The following is a 16,045-nucleotide window of genomic DNA, read 5'->3' as shown; positions in this document are numbered from 1 at the left end:
GAGCTGGACGATGGGGGTGGAGACACTCCCTCACATCAGGTGCGACACTACCGGAAAAAAGGCGATGTAACTTCAGGGAAGAGTTAAGCAGGTAGTCTGGTTGTAAGCTTTTGTGACTGAGAGAAGTGGCTGGCATTAAAACGATTGCATTGCCAAGGTTTGGTTTGTACAGTTGTACCTTGGATCCCAAATGCCTTGGTACTCGGACGTTTTGACTCCCGAACGCCACAAACCCGGAAGTTAAGCGTTCCAGTTTGTGAACATTCTTTGGAACCTGAACATCCAACAGAGCTTCCTGCAGCCAATCAGAAGCCACACTTTGGTTTCCGAATGTTTTGGAAGTCAAACAAACGTCTGGAACGGATTCCATTCGACTTCCAAGGTACGACTGTACTGGGAAATGTTTGTATGTCGGTGTCCACTCTTGGTGGGCATGCCATGAAGGGTACTCCTACTGTCTGCGCAGAGGGAAACCACACCTACAAAGTGAAACTTGTTTTACTCCGGTTGCAGAGGTGCTGGGGGGCAGGTTTAGCTGGAAGAGGTGGGCCAAGGGACCACCTCTACCCAGTCCAAAAAGCCCCAGCAGGGGCAGCAGAGAACTAGGATTGCTTTGCCCAGTTGCTTAGAGTAGGCCCATTGAAATAAATAGGACTTGGGTTACTCATGTTTGCATCTCATTTGTTGATGTATAGCTAAGTCCTGATCCAACGCAATGCATTTTTACAGGTAGTACCATGGAAAACGTAGCCTTAGGCAATGCTCTGCTGGCGTAGAAGGAATCTTGCCTGTATACTGTTGCAGTGGTACCTCAGGTTACATACGCTTCAGGTTACAGACTCCGCTAACCCAGAAATAGTGCTTCAGGTTAAGAACTTTGCTTCAGGATGAGAACAGAAATCGTGCTCCGGCGGCGCGGCGGCAGCGGGAGGCCCCATTAGCTAAAGTGGTTCAGGTTAAGAACGGACCTCCGGAACGAATTACGTACTTAACCTGAGGTACCACTTTATACAGAATCTAGCACTGTGGAGATACATGGGTGGAATTTACACACTTGTGAAAACGCTTTTTTTAAAAAAAAAATATTTTGAAAAAAATACATTGAATTTGCCATAGCTCACTGTCGCCATCTAATGTCACATTTGTATATTGCAATTTGCAACACACTTAAAACGTTTCATTTGCAGCTGTATAGCGGAGTCCATGCAGCGTTTGGAACAGCTAGGCCAATCTAATGCAGGCTTCCTCAAACTTGGCCCTCCAGATGTTTTGAGACTACAATTCCCATCATCCCTGACCACTGGTCCTGCTAGCTAGGGATCATGGGAGTTGTAGGCCAAAAACATATGGAGGGCCGAGTTTGAGGAAGCCATATCTAAATTAGATACGAAATCTGTAAAGATTAAAAACCTACCCTAGAAATGGAACACGACTTGCCTACCCATCATGCAAGAAGTTTTCATTTTGATGAGGGAAAGCATTTCTATAAAGATTATTAAAAAGAAATATTGTTAGGCAGGTGCTTCAATGCTTGCCAGCTCCACTAGTACTTGAACAAAGAATCTCAATGACCTGCTATACAACATTACTGTTTTGGAAAGGTATCCATAGCTGTGATTTAGTGCAAATGGAAATCTGGCACAACTCTAGATTGAATATAGCAGCTGCGGCAGCAGCATAAGGAAGAAAAGCTTTTTCCCGTGCAAATAAAACAGGGAAATTGTTAAGATTTCAGATAAACCTGTGGTTTTCCTTGATGCACACAATATGCCGCAGTTCCTTCCCCCCTTTTAGTAGCGGTCTGCCGGGTATCATAATGGAGATTTCTGCCATTTGGCTCTTAGCCATCTGATTGTTGTGGGGGGGGGGGGGATCAAACATAAACCCATCTCTTAGAAATTGCACATTTCTGAGAGTGGCTACGCTACTCTAGATGGTATCTTTGGTATTGCATTTCCTCAGCCACTTCAGATTATAGGTTAAAATGCACCTACATGGAGGAATCCCCTCTTGGTTGGCAAATTTAATATACTACAGCTACACATTTATGCAACCCGCCCTGTGCGGGAAGACTGGGCAACAAAAATAACCCCAAATCTTAAAAAACACTTGGGTAAGATTCAGGCCTTCGCTACTGATGTGGTTGAGATGTAGTTTGATAATCCAATCAGCCCAAGCCACCATGACCAAGTGGGAGTTTTGAGTCCAGCAACATGTGGGGAGCCAGATGTTAGCTATAACTGAGCTATGCTAATAGGATGTATTATTACAGTACAATCAGCTTCTTAAGCCTGGAGTATTTGTAGAACTGGAGTTGAAGCTTGATAAAGAACTGAATCTGAATTCCTTTGAGCCAGTGTTTAATCTTCTATGTAGTTTGTGGCTTTCAATATATTGGTGGTGAATTAGAAGCTGATTCTCTCAAGGCTCACTCATTTTCCTTTATACACAGACCACCTCTGTAGATGTCCTATGGGAACAAGGGTGACAGCCATCGCCAGGTTTGTGTAGGTCCTCCACCAGGCTATGGGGCAGCCCTAGCCCCTCTCTCTCTCTCATGTTCCACAAGTCTACTGGCCGAGTAAGGCTGGCTAGGAACTACTTCCCTACCAACAGCCTGTGTCATCCATAGTGCTGCTCAGCTAAGCTAGGTAGACTAGATGCAAATAATAACCGACTTCAATAACTTTGTAGAGGAGGGACAATGTTTCAGCAGATGAAGCTTGTCCTTCAACAGCAAGTAGCCCCTCTTCTACTTTTCCTATCTTATCCGGTCTCCCTGCTAGGAACACAACTCATATCAGGAAATGTTAAGCCAGCAGCACACACTCAGCCTCATTCAGAGACAGCAACGGGGAATCACTGCAATATGTAAAATAAATGCCAGCTAAGTTTCGCCCCATGAACCCAGATATGTGTGCAAGCTCAGGAACTACTTGCATTTATGAGAAAAAAACTGAGTGCCAGTCAGATTTTGGCCATATATTTGCTTACAAGTTTCTATTTTTGATGCCCACAGTTTAGGCAACTGGTATAGTTCAGGCTGCATGCTTTATGTAGAAACCTACAAACTTCTGAACCTTCCTTTGTTCTCAGCTACGTGCCTGCTACTCCAGAAGAGATTAAGAGGATTAAATAAAATTCCCCCAAAGGTATTGTTTCTCTGGGGGCATCTAACAAGCACCTCAGTGTAATTCCTGCTGTTAAGACATAATTGCCCCCCTTCAGACTGGCAACAGTAGCTCATAACACTAGAGAAACCTTAATACCAAAACCATCTCGCTGGCCTTTTCTCTACCTTCTAAGGATTTTCAATAAATGAAAAGCCCTCTTTGCTTCTGGCACAAAGTTGTACCGTGTACAGGATGCAATAGAAGATGAGAGCCAGTAATTGGCAAAGACTGCAAGGACATTTAGTCAAGCCATGATTATGAATATGTGGAGAATAAAATGAACTGATTCTGATCCTAGGAAGTATAGTGGTACCTTGGGTTAAGAACTTAATTCGTTCTGGAGGTCTGTTCTTAACCTGAAGCACCACTCTAGCTAATGGGGCCTCCTGCTGCCGCCGCACCACTGCTGCATGGTTTCTGTTCTCATCCTGAAGCAAAGTTCTTAACCCGAGGTACTACCGGTATTTCTGGGTTAGCGGAGTCTGTAACCTGAAGCGTCTGTAACCCGAGGTACCACTGTAAAAGGGCTTCAGCACATTGTTGCCTTTGTGTTTGAAATAAATAACACCCAAGCTTACCAATACTTTGAAGGGACAGAGAAATAGCAAGGAGTCTAATTGATAAGAGTAGAATTTACTCAGATGGGACTTGTAAATCATAAAGAACATTAGAATGTACACAAGTCAGCTTAATGTCACAATCCAAAGTATTCCCTTCTGGTTATAGAAGGGGCTTCCAATCCAGTGCATTTGGGTTGCCGCTTTAAATTAAAATCAGAGCCAGTTCCCTTTAGCCTTGGCAGGATGCTTGGCAAGACTAGCTCTAGATTTCAGAGAAAATGACAGTAGGCAATGTCCTCTAGCTGTTTGTAGCCATGTAAATTTAGAATACCCAATTCTGTGCAACTATGGTGGCCATAATCTAACCCAAGGGTAGGAAGACTATGGCACTTCAGATGTTGGCTGCCACACCCATAATCTCTGGCCATTGGCCATGCTGGCAGACCTTGAAATCTAATATATGAATACCCCCTTTGGTATTCCATTGGCTGCTACTTGTGGCAAGAGTTCCATTAAGTCAGCAGTTTATAATAAAGAGCACTTTTTATTCACAATATTTATATGCTTACGGTTTGAGGAAAATGCGTTAAGAAGCTCTCGTCTCCAAGTTGCAGAGATGTTTGTCAACGGGCTGACAAAGACCTGTCTGTAGGTTTTGACATCTCTCCCATCTTGTGATACTTCTTCCCACACTTTTCAGAGGAGTTAAGGCTTAACATTAGCATGTGGAAAAACTGGCTGGCTTACAGCTAAACATGTATTTCTGCAGTCACTGTGAACAGCAGGTGTGATTGATGCACATAGGACCCACTCACCTGGTGACAGTACGGGCAAGATGGCAAGCTCCTCCCCATAGCCACTCTCCATCAGACTAGTGCAGGGACCCTACATACATGCAGAGCACATGGAGTTTATTTGCAGTCTTCATTTTGTGCCCAATGTATTACTCCTCCCACAATATCTGAAACACCTACTTAAGTCATTTTTGTTTTGTTTTGTTTAGGAAGGCTGGCTTCCCCCGAGTCGTAACCCAGACATTTATGGAATATCAGCTTTATATGAGGATATTGTTCCGTTCTTAGAGCAGACAATGGTTTGTTTTTATTTCGCTGGATTCATTTTAAGGTTTTTAGAGTGTTTCATTGCTTTTAGACTTGTACATCAATTTGATGGCTTTATGTAAGTCTGTATAATAAAGCTTTCCCCCTTCAATAAAGCAAACTCAATTTGCTTATTTGCCCACTCCCCCCCCCTTTTGCCTTCAACGGTTGTTCATATTCAGCCATTCACACACACAGAGGTCATTGCCAGAAATACCTCACCATCCCCCCTCCCGAATGGGAAGGAAGTGTAGGCCTTTACAGTAGTTATATCCCAAAACACTGGTCATTCAGAACAGGGCTAGAAGCAATTGCGGCTCAACCAAGCAGGTTTTAAAAGCCCAGCAAGGAAAGCTGGGGGTGGAAGAGAGAAAAAGGTGCAACTCAACAGCATTTGATCCAGCAGTTTGAAAACTGGAGCTTTATTCAAGTTTTTACATCTATACAAAGACTACTTTTATCAGAAGCCATACACATCCGAGAGATTTTCATTTCAGCACTTTGGGTATTTAATTTACATGCAAGTAAATCAGAGAAATGAAGATGAAAAGCAGTCTAAAAAGAGTTCATTCTAAACTCCCACATTACCACAGCCTTTTCAAGGAATTGTAGGACAGACCTTTATTATTAAAGTGCCATATTTATGTACAAATTATTAAAATAGTAAATAAAGACTTAAAACCTGCTAAGAGGCAATGTGGTTATGTAGCTTCTGCAGCTTGTCTACAACCCATAGAAGAGGCCCTGAAACTGCCATTTTCTACACAGCACCCCGTATAACTTGCTTTTCTGTGGAGGAACTACTGGTGACCTATGACCAGATAACGGAACAGACCAGCAAGCACCGATATTTCTGATAATCAAGCGACCCATGTATTGTACAAATACATTTATCAGCACCGGAAACAAACAAAATTCCCAAACTTTTCTAAAGTACCACCACACATTATAAGAGCAAGGATTTTGAGGACAACTGGACAGACTGCTAGCTATTTCAAGCAAACCCCAAAACAGTCTTGGGTTCAATTTAGAAGTCTGCATCCAGAGTGAAAGAGTTGTCTGTAGGTTTCGACATCACCCCCATCCTCTGATATTCTCCCACACGCTTTTCAAAGAAGTTAGTTTTACCCTCCAGTGAGATATTCTCCATGAAGTCAAATGGATTCTCAGCTTGGAATATCTGAAGACAAATAAAATTGACAACTTATGGGTCTTATCTAGGATACACAATCTGACAGGAAATGCTGAACGTCATACAAATAACCTTGTTAACATCTAGTCCCAAACAACCTACCATATTTACTTGAATCTAATGCTCACCTTTTTTTGGCCAAATTATGTTGTGAAAATTGGGGTACGCATTAGACTCAATTGCACATTTACATTTGCCAGCAAATACTTTTTTTTGGTTTCAAGGTTCTGAAAATTGAGGTGCGCATTGGTTCCATGGTGCATTTGACTCGAGTAAAATTACACCTCTTATCTCCTGGTCCATAGCATCCTGGTTTCTGTTCATTCTGTACTATCTTTAGATCCCACAGCTTGTATCTGTAAGTCTCCCACCTGAATTCCAGTTCTATAAAATTTAAGCAATTTCTTAAGACTCATCTGCTCTCTCTCTCCTGCTTTCCCTGACAGAAGTATCCTTTTTTTATTTGCCTGTATCTTACCCTGAATGGTAAGGGACGGGGGTGGCGCTGTGGGTTAAACCACAGAGCCTAGGACTTGCCGATCAGAAGATCAGCGGTTCAAATCCCCGCGACGGAGTGAGCTCCCATTGATCGGTCTCTGCTCCTGCCAACCTAGCAGTTCGAAAGCACGTCAAAGTGCAAGTAGATAAATAGGTACCGCTCTGGCGGGAAGGTAAATGGTGTTTCGGTGCACTGCTCTGGTTCGCCAGAAGCGGCTTAGTCATGCTGGCCACATGACCCGGAAGCTGTAAGCCAGCTCCCTCAGCCAATAAAGCGAGATGAGCGCCGCAACCCCAGAGTCGGTCACGACTAGACCTAATGGTCAGGGGTCGCTTTACTTTACCTTTACCCTGAATGGTACATGTTCATGTATAACCTGCCTATTACTGAGCAGAGCAAGGCAAGACCATCGTCCATCATTGCTTAGCTGGCTAATGTCTCGTGGATCACCTATGACCTGCAGATTACTGGAATCACTGCAAGAAGTTCTGGACCAAGTGGATTTTTGTTTTTGTTTGATTCAACAAGTGCAAATTTATGCCTTAACCATTTAGGGACCTACTCTCTACCAGTACGGACCCTTGCTTTGTAAATATAAAAAGAATCAATAGACCAAGGGCCTCTAGAAAAATTAAGCAAGACTATGCAAGCATAACAGTGAGTCACTGCAAAAAGAACCCAGCAGATTTAGCATTAAGAACATGAAATCCACAAGTCACGGATGGAAGGTTCAGTTATATGTAAAAGGGAACATCCCTTGAATATGATAATCAAAACGACTTATGTACAAAAAAGCATTATAATGCATGTTCACCTTGAGTGCATTTTGGCAGAATATAAATTGAAATAAATAAACTGCACCCCTGAATTAGTCTGTTTCTTAATCACAAATTTCCACTAACGAGCCAGAGAGCAGTTGCTTAATGTTCATCCCTTAAGAGGCAAACAGCACAGAACTTACCTTGTTAAAACCTAGTTCCAGTATCAGTCTGTCTGCTACGAATTCAATATACTGCTTCATTAAAGTGCAATTCATGCCAATTAGCTTTACAGGCAGTGCTTCCGTCAAGAATTCCTGCATTTAAGTGAACAAGTATGTAAGTATGCAAATCCTACACCATCTAGACAATTTAACGCCCTGCTAACTTTTAAGCTTTCCGTACCCTTTTTCTTCAAGCACCTTTTACCACCACCAGAAAGACTTGCCAATTACCTGTTCTATCCTGACAGCATTAGTGATGATCTCCTTCACTCTTTCCTCAGATGGTTTGTGTACCAAGTGCTTGAACATTAGGCAAGCAAAATCGCAGTGCAAGCCCTGGGAAAAAAAATAATTGGGATATTTCAGAGAACTGCTGTGGGGTGGGGGGGAATGCAGTTTTCCTCTGTATCATCAGCAAACCTGAAAAGCCTGAAACAGTAGAGTGGCTGTAGATGTAACAAGTAATAAGGTTTCTGCATAGGTTCCATATGAACAATACTTTGGGCGATCTTCAGTTTTCCATGGCTGCCAGCAATGCAAATTAAATTCATTCTCGGTGAGCTTTCCTCTCAAACATTCCTCCATCTAGCAGAATTAACCTTTAGGTGGAAGTTATGTGCTCAAGTCATCAATAATTAGATACTGTGAAGCATTTAAATGAATTTCCTGGGGTGGCGGCTTCCAGAAAGCGAAGGCAAACGGTACCTACAATTTGCCCTGGGGCTACAGAGCTGAAGGGTTAACACCCCAGCTTTTGCCATACCAGGAGTCCAAGGGAAGTTAAGACTCCCAGGAAGAGTACCATAGCAAGGGGGAGGACCCCCCCCCCCCGGTTCTGTCCATCAGCCAAAGAAGGAGCAGCTGCAGGCAGCTTTCTTCCCTCTCTGCCTGCCATACAGAAAACATTTAAGAATTCTTTAAGAACTAGTTGCCACATTTGCTTTCTTTTTTCTCCTCCCTCCCAATCCCTTTTCCTTTTGTGTTACGCCTTTTAAGCATCAGAGAGAGCAGGAACAAAATAGTTTGATTAGCTAAATGGGAAGTGCGAAGCCTTACCTCGTCTCTGCTGATCAGTTCATTAGAGAAAGTGAGCCCAGGCATCAATCCTCTTTTCTTCAGCCAAAATATAGATGCAAAAGAGCCAGAGAAGAATATGCCTTCCACCGCAGCAAAGGCTACAACTCGTTCTCCTGTTGGGAGAAAAGCCCGTTGTTGATTTGGGTGATGAGACTTGTCAGACGCTGGAAAAGGATGGATGTGCCAGAAAGGAGAACCGAGTGCAACACTCACCATATGCTGCCTGTTTGTCCCCAATCCAGCGCATGGCCCAATCGGCTTTCTTTTTAACACAAGGCAAGGTTTCAACTGCATTGAACAGAAATTCCCTAAAATGATACAATAACGCAGCTAAGTGTACAATCTGTTGTAATGAGAGATTTGTAGCCCTCCCTCCCTTAGGCCGATAAACGAAGAGACCAGAAATTAGCAAGGATTAGAACCCAGGAATTAGAGAAAGCAGCCTAACTAAAAGAAATCAATACAAATTATACAGCCAAAGCCAATGCTGTTTTACAGTCTATTGCAGTGAAAAATACAAGAACGTTGAATAGGTAGGACTTTTTTTGCACGTTTTGTAAGAGAATCAAGTGTCCTCCTACAATGCTAGTAAGTTAAAAAAGCATGAACTTTTAAAAAACATGACCTAGACTTTGAAGCATTTTAGTATTTAAAATATTTATGCATATACTTTCTTTTTAAAAAATCACTATAGAATAAGAAAAGATTTGTCTCAAAACAGCACTAACCTCTCTTTGGGGTCTTTGATGTAAGTATCAATAAGTAAACTATACATTTCTGAATGGATGTTTTCCATGGCAATCTGGAAGCCGTAGAAACAGCGAGCTTCTGTGACCTGCACTTCTTGGCTGAATCGCTCCACCTAGAGGACACAACATACCATTTCAGTTATAAATGATACTACTTTTGAAAAGTTTTTCAGAAAGACACCCCACCAGCAAAAGCTGATGGCAAGGTATGTCTGACAGATGCCAGATTATGCAGCAGCATATTGGTCAAGTAATGAGATAGCATGATTCACAAACATCTCTGCAAGTGGAATATTACAGCAAGGGGTGGGGATAACCTAGATAGGAGGATATAAGGTAATGTAACTTTTTTTTGGAATGGAAATTTAGAGTATTACCTAGCCATGAGATTTTTCAAGATCTAGCTGAGGTATTAGGAGTAGCAGGAAACTTTTCATCCAAGCTTTTAAAACAGCAAAAATTCAAAGCACCCAAATTCTGATCTACTGAAAGGCAATTGTCATACTCTTATTGAAAAATAGTGTGAGGACACAAAAAACATAATGTTTGACTTCGGTTTTCAATACTCTTTCCATAACTATTTCCCTCTGGAAAAGAGGAAACCTGGGACTCAGCTATACAGTATTAGTAAAAGAAACAATAATTTGAATGCGTTATAAGTGTGCAACAATAGATGGCGCCAGAGAGCAAAGAAATTTTCTACATAATTTTCCATAGGGTTTCCCCCCCTTTTGTTATGATCTAATTTCTGACTTATTTATAGTGGGTTTTCTTCCTGTGTGTAGATCCACCCCGATAGCCATGCCATCTCACATGGAATATGAAAAACATGGGCTACTCATGTATGAACTGAATATTCCATTTGCCTAATGAAGACTTTTGAGAAGCTCAAAAAGCTTTCACATATTTAAGCTATTGATTAAACTCATCCAACAGAAAGGTACTCTCACCAGTTTTGTTGCTTAACGTACCAAACAACTTCTTTTCCACATTTCTGTATGCACTAACTCCATGAGAGTTTTAACCAAGTTTGATTCAAGAAATGAATGTGGGTTTATGCCATTCTGGGCTTTATTCACAATGTAATCACTTCGCTTTTCTATACTTGATGTCTGACAACTTAATATATCAGTCAACTCCATTGAAAAGCATCAGAGGGATTTATCTAGTGCTATATCCATGAAGGCTCATTCACATATGCAAGCCATCATTTGATGTTGCAGACATCCAATGGTCAGCTTAAGCTCTCTACCACAATTTCGTACATGGCTATGACAAGTGTATGACAGCACAAAGATTCCACATGCATTTGGGCCAATTCCAAAAAAAGCAAAAGTGAGTCATGGTAATTAGAGTAAAAGGGTACCTATCTGCCAGGGACAAAGGTACCTTAATTCTGCCCATATTTCTAAACAAAGCAGAACTCTGTCTTAAGCAGGTGTTCTGTGGGCAGCTACTTCCTGACAGTTTGACTATTTATGCGAAAATTTCATTCATCCACTAAAGTTATCCTGGATCTCTTAGCTAGAGCTGAAGTTCCATGACATTTCTAAGTCTAAAAAACATTCAGATGAAATTGGCAAGAGGATAGGGCACCCCAATCAGATGGGTGGTGTACTACTACCACTTATGATGTTCATCTCTGAAGGCACAGAAACAGCAGCAAATAAAGCTTGAAGCAGATTCAGTGAAAGTAACATGCTAAGCAAATAATATATTTGTTACTCAGTGTAAGAATGAAATTGATTCATAACAAATGCTTTATTTGCATTAGAGCACATTATTGAAAGCTTCTTTGTGTGCCAGAAAAAGATTAGAACTTTCTAAATTGCATCCCCTTATAATTCATTGTTATTAATCATTGATTCCCAGAGATTTAGATGAGCTTCATTTCCAGACTTGGAAGCGCTGGACATAATTTTTCTTTAGTTTCATGCTTCACCTTGTGAGGGTATCTTCCCGATTGCTAAAGATGACATTAAATTGATAATTTCTCAATCTTCATTCTAAGGAAGTGTTTGAATTTAACAGCCCAAGAAAAATCTAGTGACAGAATGAAACACTGTGCTGGTGCAGGAGAAAGTCAACTTGAACCCATGGGTGTTGTTCCACATCACTTGCTCAATGTGCAGTTGTCAAAAGGGGTGCACACATGGCTGTGACTTGAAGATTGACTCCAATTGATCACATTTAGAGGTAAGTGAGGCTATAATTTAAGATGGGCTTGCAATCTAAATAAAATTATTAGGCCTTAAAAGTTAGGACACTTTGCTCATTGGTGGTGCTATGCTAATTGCTATTCTAAACTATTACTTAAACCAGGCTAGATGACATGCTCGTTTCTCCACTCTGGATGTTATGGATTAATATATTGGTAGTCTATACATAGCTTGGATAGGAGGAAACATGAAGACGGTAGTTTTAGGTTACTATGGAACCCAGAAGTGATTCTGCATACTTACCAAATTTTCATTGACAATGCCATCACTTGCAGCAAAGAACGCCAAGATGTGTGAAATGAAATATTTCTCTTCAGGCTTCAAGGATTCCCAGTGCCGGAGATCTTTGGAGAGGTCCACCTAAATATACAAAGCAGCCAATGAAAATGCAGCAATGTTAAGGGAGAATCTGAAATATGCCTATATGACTGCAATGCTGTCTGCTATCATGCCTGCATCCACTCAAACCTAGAAGGAGGGAACACACGCCTCTCACCTCTTCAGCCGTCCAAAAGGATGCTTCTGCTTTCTTGTACATTTGCCAAATGTCATGGTACTGAATGGGAAAGATGACGAACCGGTTGGGATTCTCTCGAAGCAGGGGTTCATCTTGTACACTGTTTGAAGGCAGCTGTGTCACTCCTTTAGGTGCATCCTAAAGTCACAAATGTAATATATCAACCCATTCCTAGAATACATGAATGCAAGGACCAAATATCTCCTTTCTGGAAATGAAAAAGGAGTAACAAGGAAATTCTACCTCCACTTTGTGTTTGCAACAAGCTAGTCTAGGGTTCTACTCAAAAATGAAAGGCTGACAAGGGCATATGGGCAGGGTAAGTGATGGAAAGCTTAAAACCATTGTCAGATGTCAAGGAAATAAACATCTATTTGGCTTTTAAAAGATATCTGGAGGCAGCCCTGTTTAGAGAAGTTTTTAATGTTTTATCATGCTTTTAATATTCTGTTGGGAGCTGTCCAGAGTGGCTGGGGCAACCCAGTCAGATGGGCGGCATGCAAATAATAAATTATTATTATTAGCAGGCCATGGGCTTAAAAAGGAAATAAGGAAATAAGACTGAATTAAAACAATGACAAGAGAGCTATGGAGTGGAACTTGAATTACATCAGGAACTTTAGTTATGAGGCAAAATGTATAACACAATTAAGTATGGGCGGGATTATTACCAAGGAGTGAGACACAAGGAAAGAGACGTTTGATTTAAACCCAGGTAGAATTTTGACAAAAAATTAGAAACAAAAGGAATGGGCAAAGCAGATGGGATGGAGGTAGAACAGGCTAGACTTAAGAGTGAAAATTAATTGGACAGCCAATATATAATGCTAATTTGGATGCCCTTAAACACTGAGCTCAGATCTCTCTTGGAGACATAGGAACCTAAAGGAAATACCCACCCACACTGGCATTCTGTCCGTGCTTAGAGACAGGCTCATTCAGCCATGCATTCCCCTGAACTAGATCTTGATCCAACTTTTAAAATTCCCTTTCTAATTTTTTTTTTACAGCAGGCTTGCTTTAGCGAATGTTCTATACAGAAGTGCTTCTGACAGAATTGCTTCCTTTGCTGTGTGCTTTAATCACGCATTCATTTTACGTTTATGAACCACTTAGAAGCAGTCACAGAAGGTGAGCAGATAAACCTAATTAATAATGACAATAAAGTAGAAAGTAGGAGAATCTAAGCCTTAAAGCTACAGGCTGAAACCTGGGCAGAGGACTTCACCTAGGAGAAAATGTCGGTTATAGCAACCCAGAGGCTAATGCTTCAACCCCCGCCCCACCCTTTCCTGGGGGCGGTCGGGGCTTCCTGTTCCTTTGTATAATTCGAGCATTTGGCGCCAAATGCTCAGCCGGGGAAGCTAAGCAGCGCCCCCTTCAACTCGTATGACGGCGGGAACAGGAGCCTCCTCGCCACAAAAAGACCCCCGAGATCAAGCGCCCCCCCCCCCCCGATTTTAACACCTCCTCCCATAAACGGCACCCCCTCCCCCACCAAGTCCGCTTTCCTCCTCCCAAGATGGGACTCACCGCCTCAAGGCCGGGCTCTTGAAATATCTTCCGCGCCGTTTTGGACGCCAGGACCCGGGTAGCGCTGAGCGACGGAGGCTGCAGGACCCCAAGAAGAGGGACACAAAAGACCGATTAAAACCGCGCGCTTTTTAAGGTGCGAAGGCAGAACAGAGGGAGGTCGCTTTTCCTTTTCAATGAAGTAAAGGAAGCGCCAAAATGAAGAATACCTCCAAGACTTCTGCCGTCTGTCAGGGGTGATCTGGTTGAGCTACATGACCCGGGGGGGGGGTCCCTTCCAACTCTACAATTCTGATTCGGGGGGGGGGCTCGGTTTTGACGACTCGCCATGGACTTTTATGCTGCAAGGACTAACTAAAGGGCATAAGGATAACGAGGGGGATCGACTCCCCCTCCCCCCCAAAAGGCCTTGGTTGTCCTGGGCGCATTAATCAAGTTAAGGGAAGGCGCTTGGACTGCGCGGGAAGGAAAACAAGCCCTTTTTCCCCAGCCCGCCGACGGGCTCCCGGTTCCCCCTTCTCAACCCACCGTGTTCTCCTTGTCCTTCAGCGCCAAATCCTTCAGCGCCGGCAGTCGCGAATTGAGGCGCTGCTGCTGCTGCTCGTTGCGAGCCGAGAGCGGGCTGCGGGCGGAGGAGGAGATCATGGCCGGCGGCGAGAGAGAAAGGCGAGCGAGGCGAAGAGCGAGGCGGCGGCGGGAACCCTTCGCGACGCCGGGAGCGGATGGCTGTGGGAAGGAGGCCCCGGTTCGCTTGCTGCTTTATATGCGCTTCGAACTTGGCGCCAGAACGCCCGGCCGCCCAATCACAGGACGGAACGCTCCCCCCCCCCCCGGCGCCTGCCGTCGAATTAAACTGTGTCCAAGAAACCGCGGGAAGCTGCGGCGACGTTCCGCCCGCTCTGCCCTTCCATTGGCTGAGCGTTCCGGCAAGAAAGAGCTGCCGAACGCGGGAACCAGTAGCGATGCCGCTACTTTTCCTCCGCCCCCCCTTTTCCTCCCATTCGCCTTTGCTCCTCTTTGTTCTCATTGGCTGAAAGGGCCGCGACCTTTAAAACGTTGCTCGTCTGACACTGCCGGAACTGCCTGTCAACCCCGGCGTTTCCAATTGGTTAGAGAAAACTGATCACGTGGCGCTTTTCGTTTTCATTTTTTTTTGTTCCTCTTCTTTCTTCTCCGTTGGTAGATGATATCCTAATATTGGAAGCACAATAATTAATAATAATAATAATAATAATAATAGTAGTAGTAATAATAATAATAGTAATAATAATAATAATTAATCTTTACCATTATTGGTTTATTATTATTTCCAATTGCCAGCTACAGCCTCTCAAATACTTACTGTTCTGTGACTCAGTGTTATTACCTTTGAGTAAATGCTCTTAGAGTGTGTTTGCAGGTATGTTTGGAAGGAAATCTTGAGTTTCTGAATAAATTTCTTAAAAACTATTTTTTAAAAAGCCCAGATTACTCTATATGGATATTTGTTATAAATAAATCAATTTTATATGCCGCTATTAAGAACTGAATGAAATAAATAATTGCAGTATAAATTATATAATAAAAATAATGGCATTGTCTATACTGCCTAGACAATGAGAGAGTGGGTGTTTTAGCTTCCATAGCAATGGTGTCGGTGTACCTTAAATTACAGCTTACACAACAGAAAATAATGTTTAGCATTCATTGGACTCCACTATGTTTGTAAAGAAAAGGATTTTCTAAGTCAGCATTTTGTTAAAGATGTAGGAAAGCTAATGCTTTTTTAAAAGAACATGTTTTTGCAATGCCCTATTCTTACTAAGTTCTGGGAGAAAGGAATGGATTATGCTGTCATTAAGTAGGTGACATAAACAGGAGCAAGGCCATGGTAGCTTGCGAAGGGGAGGACAAGAAGCTAGGGCAGGATCCAGGAGTGGATGGGAAACTAGCAAAGAGATTTAAGGCAGAGAGTTGCATTGTCAGAATGACATGAGAATGACTTGGGCACTCAAAGTGCTGGATGGATGTGAATGGACAAAGGTGAGACAGCAAAAGGCCAGAAGGGGCCATTGCTTCTGCCAGTTAGCCAGAAGGTTGATGGTTTGAGCTCACCCAGGGATGGCCTTGGGTTGGATTCCTGCACTGCAAGGGGTTGGATTAGATGACTCTACAGTTTTATGATTCTTTGATAAATGAAGTGGTCAAGATGAGATATGTTGGGGGCAAGGTAAAACACATGGAGAAATAATACTTGGCTTCTCAGTGACAGACAACAGATGTCTCTTGGATCAGGTGTTTTATTATCTACTACTATAGTGTTCTCAGGAGGTATGAAGAAATTGCCAAATTTTTGAGGATGCATCTTCTGCCTACTGGGCCATTAAAAAATCACCCTCAGCCTGTTCTAGGTCACACATTCAGTTAGCATCAGTGGCAAACAGCTTAGCTAAAGGTTTATCCAC

At 42.6% G+C, this 16,045-nt stretch overlaps 1 protein-coding gene across 1 annotated transcript; it reads right to left on the bottom strand.

Annotated features, from left to right (window-relative positions):
- Window positions 1–5,226: 5,226 nt before the first annotated feature.
- Window positions 5,227–14,415, bottom strand: RRM2 (ribonucleotide reductase regulatory subunit M2). Its single transcript, XM_080999250.1, has 10 exons — window positions 14,130–14,415; window positions 13,602–13,679; window positions 12,048–12,206; window positions 11,795–11,911; window positions 9,312–9,445; window positions 8,797–8,891; window positions 8,563–8,696; window positions 7,738–7,842; window positions 7,486–7,599; window positions 5,227–6,013 (listed from the first exon to the last, which is right to left on the bottom strand). The coding sequence occupies exons 1-10, from the start codon at window positions 14,244–14,246 to the stop codon at window positions 5,861–5,863; spliced, it is 1,206 nt and encodes a 401-aa protein (XP_080855376.1). The 5' UTR covers window positions 14,247–14,415; the 3' UTR covers window positions 5,227–5,860.
- Window positions 14,416–16,045: the final 1,630 nt, after the last annotated feature.

Source organism: Podarcis pityusensis (assembly GCF_964106645.2).
Source record: "Podarcis pityusensis genome assembly, chromosome: 3".
Classification (NCBI taxonomy): domain Eukaryota; kingdom Metazoa; phylum Chordata; class Lepidosauria; order Squamata; family Lacertidae; genus Podarcis; species Podarcis pityusensis.
Note: the sequence above shows the minus strand (reverse complement) of the source record. Positions and strands in the feature narration are given on the sequence as shown.